General features: G+C 39.7%; 1 protein-coding gene across 2 annotated transcripts in view; it reads right to left on the bottom strand.

Annotated features, from left to right (window-relative positions):
• Window positions 1-474: 474 nt before the first annotated feature.
• Window positions 475-12195, bottom strand: part of DUSP10 (dual specificity phosphatase 10) — a 41891-nt gene continuing 30170 nt past the window's right edge. Inside the window, exons 3-4 of one of the 2 annotated variants that reach the window (XM_030936737.1) lie at window positions 4804-5175; window positions 475-1757 (exon numbers count right to left, since the gene is read on the bottom strand). In XM_030936737.1, the coding sequence (XP_030792597.1) occupies window positions 1492-1757; window positions 4804-5175 (638 nt within the window). In that variant the 3' untranslated portion in view covers window positions 475-1491. The remainder of the gene's footprint in view (window positions 1758-4803; window positions 5176-12195) is intronic. The other variant, XM_010365707.2, reaches the window with a different exon arrangement.

The following is a 12195-nucleotide window of genomic DNA, read 5'->3' on the forward strand; positions in this document are numbered from 1 at the left end:
GTGAGCAAGTGACAATGGGGCGGTTGTAGGGGGAGGGGGAGAGGAACAGCAAGATCCCTAAGTGGAAGATTGTCCTAAGTTTTTATCAAATACCCACTAGGGAGATCACTGAATTCTCACCAATCAATCTGGCAGTGATTTGGTCACCAAGGCGCAAAGGCAGATGGGATCCCCTTAAGTTCACTTTATGCAAGGCTTCCCCAGTCCAAAAGGAATTATATTTGCAGAAGAGGATGACAGCATTGTGAGAATAGAAGGGATAGTGACTGGGCAGATCAATACTGGAGCTGTTTCACTTCCTTGCTAATTCTGTTTCACAGTAAGAAAACTGGATATGTTTCCTTCCTCATCTCTCTTTCCCTATATAAAAATCTGTGTTTTATTTCAACTTTATTATATATGCAAATTACCGGAGCTAAGAAAGGCTTGAACCTGAGTTAAGGTAAAAGAGGGGGGAAAAAAGACACATCCCAAACCAGTTTCATTTATGTAATGAAAATAAATTTTTACACAATCAACAGAAACACACCAAGTTTTTTTTGCGAAAAATATTTTTAAATAAATTTTTCTTTTTTTCTTACATTCTGATATACATATGTAACAAGGTTTATGGCACTGTAACCAGAATCAAATCAGAAAAAAAAAAAAAAAAAAATAGGTAAAAGGTGGGAAGGAAAGTAATTGATATATTGTTGAATTCCTTTCTACCTCCAAGCTGGCAAATTTGCACTATTTGTCTACCATTCAGCTGCCAGCTCTAACTTGTTTGCACACTTAAAACATCATATTATTGCACAAGAAGCCAGTGAAGGCATATGGTATAATGGTCAGTTCCTCACTATTTCAAAAAAAATCTCTTAAACCCAGAGAAGGAAAAAAAAAAAAAAAAAATCCAGAGCATGAAACACACAAAATCAAAGGTATCCTTTGTCTCTTTAAAGAATGCCTGAAGGATTCTTAGACCACTTAAGCTGCCCTGATCTTCTCTTTGCACCAGTGAGCACAACAGGGCTTGGTTTGGTTGGGTTTTTGTTTTCTATGTGGACAGCCCAGGTGGGTCCCAGGCCTTGGTGATTCAATGTCTTTTCTATTTACTTTTGGTTCTTTTTAATTGGTTTAAAGTGTGTAGTATCTTCGGTCTATGAACCTGCACAGACTATTTAGTCATAAACTCTACAAATAGCTTAAAAGGATAAGGGGGACAAACAAGTTGTATTATATTTTTATTGTTGGCTTTAAAAAATTACTTCTTTAACCTCCTTAATTTGTCAGTTTGTGGGAGGTGAATCTCAATGGCGTCAAAAGTTATAGTCTTCTCACACTTGTTAAAAATAAAGTGTTTAAACAAGTTTGTTTACATTCACAAACTTTACTCCCAACTAAGATAAAAGAAGAAGAAGAAGAAGAAGAAGAAAAAAAAAAACCAGAATCCATCCTCCTTCCTCATTGTCTCCTAATGGAGAGCAGCCATCCTTTCCATCCAGACCATTGTCACACAACCGTCTCCACGCCCATCAGCTTTGGTGTAAGGATTCTCGGTGTCACACCGTTGTTTAGGTCTTCCTCGAATTCTAGCAACTGCCCCATGAAGTTAAGATTTGGGGAGATAATTGGTCGTTTGCCTTTGACAAATTTATAAGCATCAGTCATGGTCATCCGAGTGTGCTTCATCAAGTAAGCGATGACGATGGTGGCAGAGCGGGACACCCCAGCCTGGCAGTGGATGAGAAGCCCCTTCCCACACTGGTGAGCTTCCTCTGAAAAAAGGGAGAAAGACAAGAGATGAAGGGCAGACGGAAGGGAGAGGCACAGAGAGAGAAACTTTTATCTAAATTTTGCAATGCCTTATTTTGTAGAGAAATAATGAATTAAAACTCTTTCAAAGCCAAGTATAATCTACTAGTTCATTATATATATTTATGTCACAACTTCCAGAACTGGCTAAAGTTGATAGTAGCATGAACAAGAAGCTATACATCTACATTTAAAGAGAGGGAACAGTTTGCTTCACAGGTGACAGTGGCCTGAAGCCAGACCTATAACACAGTTAACTTTCACGCTGAACAAGCTACTGATTAAGTCAACTCTAACAGTCATTGAACCTCTCTCTTAAATGTCTTGTTCTCTTATTTTCTGGGATTATACTACTGAAAAAAAAAAAAGAATGAAGGAAAAGGAGAGAGGGAGGGGAAAAATTATACCAACACATGAAAATATACACTTACACACATATATGTATATGTAATTGTATGTGTGTATGTATGTGTGTGTATATATATGTTATACATATATATAACAGTTCCTTTTTGGATTAAGGATGTTAATTCCAATTTTCGGTTGTGTGACTTAACAAACCTAAAGCTAGTAACAACAACTCTCTCACTTGTAATAGAGAAAAAACACTTTCTTTATTCTATAGAATTGCTTTGTACAGGAACGGGCATTAAATGGATAAGAGTTTTAGTCTTACTAAACCCTGATTAAGGTTAAAGGAATAAAGCTAAACTAGAAACATGCTATGTTCAGCTTCTCCCCAGAAAATCCAGTTGTTGCAAAGTTAACTAAAGGCCAGTAGTATACAGGCCCAGGGTGTCACCTCTCAAGCGTTCAACCCCATTTGCATCCACGTATGACATTCCAATGTGGCAATAATGAAGAAGATGGAGGAATCCCAGCAATGGCTCAAAATCCAGAGCAATTGAAAGAGGAAGACTTGCTAAGTTTTCGGATATATTAAAAGCTCAGGACAATAGCGTGTGGGCACTGCCTGAACAGATTCTTAATGACATTTCTAGACTCTAACGCATCCCTAAGCAAGCTTCCTTGAAGGCACACCAATTAGATAAACAGGTAGGGAAGGAGAAGGAGTAAAGAGAATAGCGATTTCACCTAAACTACATCTACTGGCTAGCCACCAGTAGACCAAGGAAAAAAAAAACCTGACGTAAAGTTTCATCTTAAAAGTTTACAGATGAGGTTTACTTCTCATAGTCAACAGTATTTCAAGAAAAGTAAGCATCTCTCTTTTTCAACCTTTTCCCTTCAGCACACAGTATTTAGCTCCAAGTCAAGACCAGAAAGCATGGTGGTGAGAGAATGAGCTTCCAAGTGCCTGGCTGGACCACTGGTTTCACTACACACACTTGATTCAGGAATAAATAAACTGGCATAAACACTAAACTTAGATGCTGCTTAATTTATATTAGACTCTCAGTGAAAGCTATTGCGTTTATAAAAAACAATAGCTGCTGTGTTTTTCCTAATGCAAGACTGTAAGATTTCAGTTTATCCAATAATATAACGATGAAAATAAAATTGTGCCTACGCAGGTTGTGATTTGGAGTTGTTCTTCAGGCTGAATGCTATTTGTTATTGGTCTTGTTTTCCCTTAAAAAAAGAAAGAAAAAAAAAAGGCAGGTAAGCCTGAGTAATCTATAAGGAATGTGAGAGCTTTGGTTGAAATCCTCTTAGAACAAGTATATCTTACCCTAGTCATTGAATAGAATACAATTTCCTAACTTCCTCCAACTGGAATTAAGTCAGATGGAATCTCAGTCATAACATCATGTATCAACCAGAAGTTCCTCATCTGCTTGTTGAGAAATTTTTCTTCCTCAGAGTTCCAGGTTTGGCTCAGATTTTATTAATAAAGAATCTGCAGTATCTCTGCATCCTCAGTGTTGCCAGTTGGGAATTACTTAATAGGGCATCATAAACACCACCTTAGTGTGTTGTGAAAAGGCCTTAGGCTTGGGTCAAAAACCCTGGATTCTGGCCCCTTCTTGGACACTAGAATTCTTATGACCTTGGAGAAGTCACTTTCCTTCTCTAAGTTCAGCGATCACCCTGAATTTCCTTTCAGACTCAATATTCCATGGTCCTGTGCTGACGGCATAATTAGCAAGGAAAACAGCTTGGCAAAATGGCCGCAGGTGTCAACACTACAGCAAATCCACCAGACCCCAGTGGCTGTTAAACCTAAGGCTGTTTTTTTCCTCTGGCAAAGGAACACTCCGCTCCACTTAACTGTATTCTTCCTGGAATAACAACCTGCTGTAATATTTAGGAAAAGTACTAGACCACCCCTTTACAGTGATAAAAGTTGAAGTTACTTAAATGATATTTTGAGTCTTCTAGCAGTTTGGGGCTATAGAAGTTGCAAAAATTAGGATTAGGATTAAGCTGATAGTTGCTTCCTTCTGGGGATTAAAGCCTGCTGTTGCTAAAACTTCCTCCTAGGGAACTACTCTGTCTACACAACCTGATCTTTCCTACTTCAATGAGTTTGGGGCAGACTGTCAAAGGAAAGCTAGTACCATCTCCTCTTACGCTGGATGAATAAGGATTAGTAGGGTGACCGGAAGGCATGGGTGTGTTTGGAAGGGGTGTCATGTTCACTAGATGTTGCTTCCAAGGTGCTGAAGGGCGCTAGTAGATCCAGCAGCAGTAGCACCAGCTCTGACCTCCAATTTCTTACTTTCCATCCATTTTTCTGGTTATAGAGCACATAAATGCTATCTCCTACCACTATTTCACTGAGAACTTGAGGGATGAGGATTTCTAGTTGAATGGATCCCAACAAATTCAATTACTGCCCTTTTATATCCATCCTGATGGCTTGGATACACTCGACAGGCTACGACTTAGGAGAATCCTTAGGCTGTTTCAGTTAGCAGAGCCCTTTGAAACTCCAGGACAGCTTTTTTTTTGCAACACAGGAATAAACCTTGAACTTGATATCAAAGCAAGAGCCGGAGGGAAAAGGAAGGCAGAGGATGAAAATTCCCTATGGGAGACAGTTACCAATGAACTCAAAAGCCTCTTCAAAGTACTGCCGCAGGTTCTGCTTGTTGCTGTCAGTGGCCGGCAGCCGCTTGTAGTTGAACAGGCCTTTCTCATAGTGGTAGAGGGGAAGATGAGTGGTGACATTGATGACGTAGCCAATGTTCAGCCGCTGCATGGTGTCCAGGTCCTGAGCATCCTGCTCATTGCCAAGGAACAGGAAGGGCAAGATGGGGGTGAGCTCAGCGTTCTCGATGTCAGGGGTGGTGGGGATAGGCTGAGGTAGCAAGCTCGAGGCCACGGATGCGCCGCCCCCCACCTCCCGGCACTCTTGGAGCTGGAGGGAGTTGTCACAGAGGTTTTCATGGTTCTGCTTAAAACTACTAAGTCCACCTGGAACACAAACACAGAAGGTGAGAGTGACTGAGATTTCAGAGCTGGCAGAAAATGCCATCTCCCCATTAGAATGAGTTTGCATTGTAGCTCAAGCATATTTTAAATACATACATAAATATGTATTTAAACAAAATAAAAATAAAAATAAAACAAAAAATAAAGTCCATTTAGAGACCCAAGACAAGCTTTGGGGAGTATCACTGCATGAAGCACTTTGGAAATGTGCTCTTTCTACAAATGAGGGCATGTTCCCCTAGAAAGAGTTCCACGCAGCATCAGGCAATTTCCTCAGCTGCAAATGTGACCTGCCTCAAAGAGCCATATGCTCAGTGGCCTACATAGAACCCTGCGCTTTGGGAGCCAAGAAAGGCACAGATGACCTCCTCGGGTGGAATCTCAGCACCACGGGAGCACGTCTTGCACCCTTCATAGCTCACCTCACCCAGAGGGCCAAGTTTGCTCCCAATACAGTAGAGTGGCTACAAGCAGGAACGTTGGAAGAGACAGGTTACCTTGATTATACTCTGGGTACCATCATTTCCTGACACTATGACTTAAGTTCATTTACCTCTGTGCTTCAGTTCCACCATCTGTAAGCTGAGGGTGATGGCGTCTCCCTTTGAGTGCAACTGTGAGCCTCAGATAAATGAGTATGTGTAAAATACTTAACACATCTCCTGGCACACAGTAGAGCTCAGCAAGTCGTCACTATTTTAATTTATATTATTTATATGATTGCCCACAGGTGAAACCAGCAGAGAAGTACTTGGAAAGACAAGCCAGGGTGGGGTGGGATGGATTGCTCTTATAATCTTTTTTCATATTCTCCATGTAGGTCCCTGACATTTGTCAACCCTGACTTTCAGCAGAACAGAATGTGAGAGCAGCACAGTTGCTTACTCCTCAACTTTCCAAGGCTTGTGGGCACATAAACCCATCAAGAAACCTCTTGTGGATGTGTGAATGCATACTTTTGAGCTTACGGCTCTGCTCTGCCTCCCAAGCGTTATGGGTCTAGCATAAAAAGCTTATAAACTGTGCTTGTTTCTCCATTTTTAAAATGCAAACCTTCCCCTGAACAAGTGCAATCTCATTTTGGGAATGGATCTTAGGGAAGTCATCTAACCAAAGATAGTTAGCTAGATACATGGAGATGGTCACTACAATATTATCTGTTTTACATATATTTAAAAAAGGCCACGTAAAACACAAAAACAAATTAAAAGAAAAAAAAAGTTATTACATTCATTCCATGGAGTATTATGTGGCCTTTAAAAGAGTAGTTGCAAAAAGGATGTGAAAATAAATAAAATATTTTGGTTTAATATTAAATTTTTAAAAAGCTAAATAAAAAACATTCAACAAAAGCTGAAGGACTGTACAAAAAATGAACAATTGTTTACGTTAGAGAATTTATGCATCACAGTTTATTGTTTAAATTTTCTGCTAATATTTTTATACACAATGATGTGCTCAGATAAACCCAAAGGATTATTACAAAGCTCAAAATACCTAATATACATGTAAGTGCTATAAAATCTGGATTGACATTATTAGTGCCAACTGAGCTCTAATTCTAATCAAACAGAACTAGATACACTCTGGCTTTCCCTTTGAAAAGAGGGGGAAGTGGAAAACTCCTATTAGCTGAAAGCCACCAGAACACATCTACCCTCAAAGACAGATGGCTTGTGGCTGTCTTGATAGTTCCAGGAGATAAGGCAGAAAACCCAAAGCATGAACAAGAGACGATTATGTTGCAATAAGGACAGGAAGTCTATCTGTCCACTAGTCTCTGAGCCTAGCATATGTTCTTCTCCATTTCAAGTCTCATCTTTGACAAACCACAGCGGGAAACTCCAGACCATAACCTAGACCGAGTCTCACGACTTCTCATAACCAATGGAGCCGGAGCTGGCTGCGTGAAAGAGAGAAATCATATTCTCCTTAAGGTATGGTTATGATCCAAAGAAAACTCAAAGGGCAATACTATGTTCACTTTACTCATCGCAAGTAAAAAGTCAAAACCTACCTCAGCTTTTTGAAAAGAAAAACAAGAGCTGTATACAAATTTCAGCTGATTTCTAGAATTAACCTCTGCCCTTACATAAGATAGTTTATTCTGCTAGGCAATTATGATAATAAACTTTGAACCTGAAGAGATAATTCTGAAGTAGAAAGAAAGAAAATATTGAAAATAACTTCACCAGTGAAGACTTAAAAAATATATAAGATAAAAACTACCCATTGTCATCATCACAGCCTCCACAAAAGGGATTCTGAAGAGTTAAAATCTGCTCAGCTTTGCCTCCACAGAAACCCAAATTCCACACAGATTCTGTGATGGGAACCTAATTCACTTTTTTCTTCAAAGAAGGCAGTTGTTACATTTTTCCATATAAGATGAGAGAAAAGAACAACAAAACAAATTCAAAAGAAGTCTCTAAAAGCAGGGAAACCTCTCTGTTGTTATTTAGGGTACTCAAGCTGTAATTTTTCTTAAAAGCAGCTAGTTTAAAAAAAAAAAAAAAAAACCAACACATGCTAGAAAACCCCACACACAGAAAAAAGCAGCGTCCAGCTTTTTAAAATTCTGCCTCTACACCTCCTTTCTCAATGACATCAGCTGGAGGCTCCCCACCTGCCCAGTTGCCATAGCAGTTACACAAAGACATACAATGACATCAGTTGGCATGATATCAGCTCTTTGAGTGCAAACAATACAAGAAGAACTACTTTGTTTAAGGCCTTTGGTGCAACTGTGTTCTGGGGAGCCAATGATGTAATGCTAACAGGTGGCATGGGCCTTCCATTTGCCTAATGGGGGGAAAAAACCGGGGGGAGTAGGGGGGAGGAGGGAATTTGAGACAGACATGCAGAATGCTCCAAATCACAGAGCATGCTTATGTGCAAAAGTATGTGTGTATTGTATGTTTAAGCCATGTAGGAACTCTGTTCATATACTATTTGGAGGTGGGAGGGGTGGAGAGAAAAAGGAGATATTACAATTTAAACATATAAGGTAAACAAGGAAATTCTCCTTGAGGGGTCTGAAGAAATAGTCTCCTGTTCAACTGCCAGTATGCTAATCAACTTGGGCATCAGTTCTCCATAAGGCTTATGCACAGCTACGTATTGCAGTTAAAACTCTCTCTGTGGACGGTGCTGAAAGTAAAACAAACCAGTGGAAGCTCACAGTGGTGGCTTTTTCCAGAGAAGTCTGCAGGAAGGATTGTTTTCTTCTCTTGGGGAAGGGTTGAAATTGAAAGCTGGAGGGGAGGGGGAAGAGTAAAGCTAATCTGGTTTTTCTTTTCCAGTTACTTTCCCCCGACCCTACCCCATCAAATATCACCAGAGGCCAAAGTGACTGATGAGGAACCTTGATGATGTTATATTTATTACTATTTAAAAATATTATAACATGATAATTAACAAACAAAGCAGAAGCAGTGTAGTATGGAGGTTAAGAGCAAAGGTCAGAGAGAAACACACCTAGCTGCAGTTATGATTCTGCCTCCTAGCAGCTGTGAGATCCTGTGCAGGTCAGGTTGCCTCATTAAGCCTCAGTTTACCAATCTATTAAGTGGATGTAATGTCATCTACCCAACAGGGTCATAGTTCAGGAAGGCTATGTAAAGGTTTTGATACACAACCAGCTATTCGATAAAGAATGTCTTATTACCCCCAATATTATCACCTTTGTCATAAATTCCAACTGATCTAGGCAAAAGTCTAGTCCATGAGAGCCCTATGTGCGGTGCAGTCATTCAGCGCAGGGGTAGTGAGGCTGGACTTACTGGGTTTGAATCCCCAGCACAGCCAAACACTAGCTATGAGACCCTGGGCAGGTTTCTCACCTGTCTATTCCTCTGTTTCCCTGTATACAAAATAGGGATAATAACAGTACCTACCTCACTGTACTGTTGTAACGATTAAAGTGGTTAATACAGTACTTTAAAACGACGTCCAGCACTTTGTAAGTGCTTTTTCTTTCCATCACTTTGGGAAACTACCATTTCAAAGTTCTAAAAAAAAAATCTGCTTGCTATAAAGACTCTATATAAGTAAGCTAATGTTCCTGAGTTTTTACTTTTAAAATTTGATTTAACAAAAAAGAATTAGGAACCAAGGTATCTGAGCAGTTGGAAAGTCTGCATAACATCCTTTTAACATAAAGAAAGCAGCAGCTCCCTATTTTTCCTAAACAAATATATCTGATTTTACTTTGTTGGTGCTAGCTTTCCTAATAAAGACTATGTCTTTGCACTTTTGGTTTTTCCACAGGATTGGATTTTGAAAATAAAACTGTTCTTCCCTCTTTCTTCCCTTCCTCTAATTTCTACCAAGGTGGCTAACTTCTCTATGTGCACAAGAGCCTGCAGTTATTAGTGCAAACATATTGTAGCCATGAGCAACAATGCTGGGGTGGGGTGAGGCAGGGCAGGGTGGGGGTGGGCAGCAAACATTTTCAAAGCTTATCTCAAAAGTAGGTTCTCTGCCAAAATGAGTATGGTCAGTACATTGATTCTAAATGGCAGCAACAAAGAATAGCTAGCATCCCTAAAGAACTGTATGTGGAAATACTGCCTGCCAGTTTCTGCTAACACAGGGTCAGTTCAGTGACGGTCCTACTGAAGCAATGGATTCTAGTTTTAGTGGGAAACTTCTCTTTATAGATGCATTTCAGCTCCTGTTGCTGTTTTGGCTACTGCAGTCCTGGAAACAGAAGAGTCCTCTGTAATGTGATTCAGAAGCAATGCACGAGGTGGTGAGTTAAAGAAACCACATCCAAATGCAGAATCTATAAGCAAGAGATTTTTATATTCTAAAGGTGGACAGCACTTTTTGGTCTTACGCTAAGCTAGAAAGTGAGTTGTTTCCAGAAATTTAAGGAACACTCTCACTGAAGGTCAGCAAACAGAAGTAATGTCCAAAGACCAGGGCGAGGGGTGTAGGCTAAAATTGGACTCTTCCACAGTTTGCTATAAGCATATTGATCACCTCTCTCTGTTGCCTAGTTTTTCTCACTGAGTAACTAGTCTTTTAAAGTAAAACAGTACCTTGATGATAGCGGTTAAGATCATAGACTGGAGCCAGACTGCTTGAGTTAAAAATTCTGACTCCTATCACTTACCTTGTAACCTTGAGCAAGTTATTGATGTCTCTGCATTTCAGTTTACATATCTGTAACTTGTATATAATAATATCTATCTCACAGAGTTCTCAATATGGACACAATGCTACATGAGAGTTAGGTGTTTTATTGTAAGTGGGAGAGACATTGGTGTAAGTTGGATGCTATTTTGTTTATACCAAGAATAGATGGATGCTATGATATAGTCCATGGAAACAGTAGAACATCAGAGCCACTCAAGATTCTATAAGCACAAGAATCTTGTGGAAGAACAAAGCCTGGATGAACTGGAGCTGATGTCAGGCTGCCAAGGCTGAAATATTCTTCAAAGACAGGGTCAGAGTCACTTCATAAGTTTCAGGGCAGAACATCACCTAACAGGAGAAACATGTGGTGGCAGGCGGGGGTGGGGGGCGGGCGGTACTAGCTCCATCCACAAAGATTATTTCTACTTCTTGTTTTCTATGAAATGTTCTTTATACTCCATAGATGTGATTGGGTATTTTACAGTAGGAATTGGGTATTTTACAGTAGGGTATTTTCAAGTTCACTTGAAAATCATTGCTACTGTAAAATACCCAAGGCAGTGTTACTTAAATTTTCTTATGATCTTGTCCCCACGGAACTTGTATTTCTTTCCCAAGAAGAGTGAAGGGAGGCCCTATCAAACAGAGGCAGAGAGAGTTGAATGGGAGTGTTGTCTCACTAGGTGTAAGGTATGAAACAAGAGATAAAGAAGTGTTTCTCTTACTCACGGGAAGAGAGAGATTTAGGAGGCTATGAGTCAGAAGTCTTCTTATGATCACGTCATTTGACTGCTTCCCTCAAACCAGTGTGGTCTGGCTTACATGTGAAATGCCTTATGTGTGAAAAGACATAAACAAGGAGGTATCACAAGCTTAAAATACACACACATATACATAAAACTTCAGATATATACATACAACATACTGGGATCTTGAATCCCATTGAGTATCCATCCACATTATTTGGCTTGCTGTATTATTAAGTCTTTTAGGAAGATGTATCTAAAAATATTTTAGTCCCTCCATTCAGGGGTTTTTTCCTGTGTGAAGGAAGCACAGTTATCTACAGATATATCTTAAAAGCCAGCTCTAGAAAAGACAGTGGATGATATACAAAGCAGCAAAAAAAAAAAAAAAAAAGAGCTTTGCCTTAGATTTAGAATAGTGGGTCTACCACATGCCAAGTGTGTGACTTTTTGAAAGCTATTGAAGTCTTCTGGTCTATCTTTCCCTAACTATAAAATAGGATACTACTACTTAGGTTTGTCATAATGATTCAATTATTTTGTGTGTACAACAGCCATCCTGGTATTTTAAAAAGGCAGTCAAACCCTGCAGCTATTTGAATGATTATCAAATGGAGCAGCAAAGCTAACTAGCACTGGAGATAGTCAGATGCAGGAAGATGACCAGAGACTACAGTGGTCAATGTCAGTGTTGCTAGAGATGAACTTTTGATGCTGGTACAGATGCTTCAGAGCAGTGGGGAAAAGGAGACCATCCTGCAGAGGCAAACCCATACAAGGGCATCACCAGATAGACAGAACAAAGCAGGAGCCATGGGGACAGCCTACTGTGGCTCTGCTCTGCTAAAAGTGTACTTAGTGTCGTTAGCCTAGTCTACACTCCATCACTGCTGGAGGAAGTGGCATGCAGAAGGGGGGTTGGGGCTGGTGGTTAGTGTGGTCGCCCTTGAAAACCTCTTATATTTAGTTCTTTATGTCTATGATTTTTAGAAGACTTGAAAAAAAAAAAGACATTTTTTAGGCGTATCAAATAGCCAAAAATACATTTCTGGTATATTTTCTAAAAATATATGTATATTTCTAGAAATTTTAGAAATGGACATATAGAAAA

This window comes from Rhinopithecus roxellana, chromosome 8, assembly GCF_007565055.1.
Source record: "Rhinopithecus roxellana isolate Shanxi Qingling chromosome 8, ASM756505v1, whole genome shotgun sequence".
In the NCBI taxonomy this organism is placed as follows: domain Eukaryota; kingdom Metazoa; phylum Chordata; class Mammalia; order Primates; family Cercopithecidae; genus Rhinopithecus; species Rhinopithecus roxellana.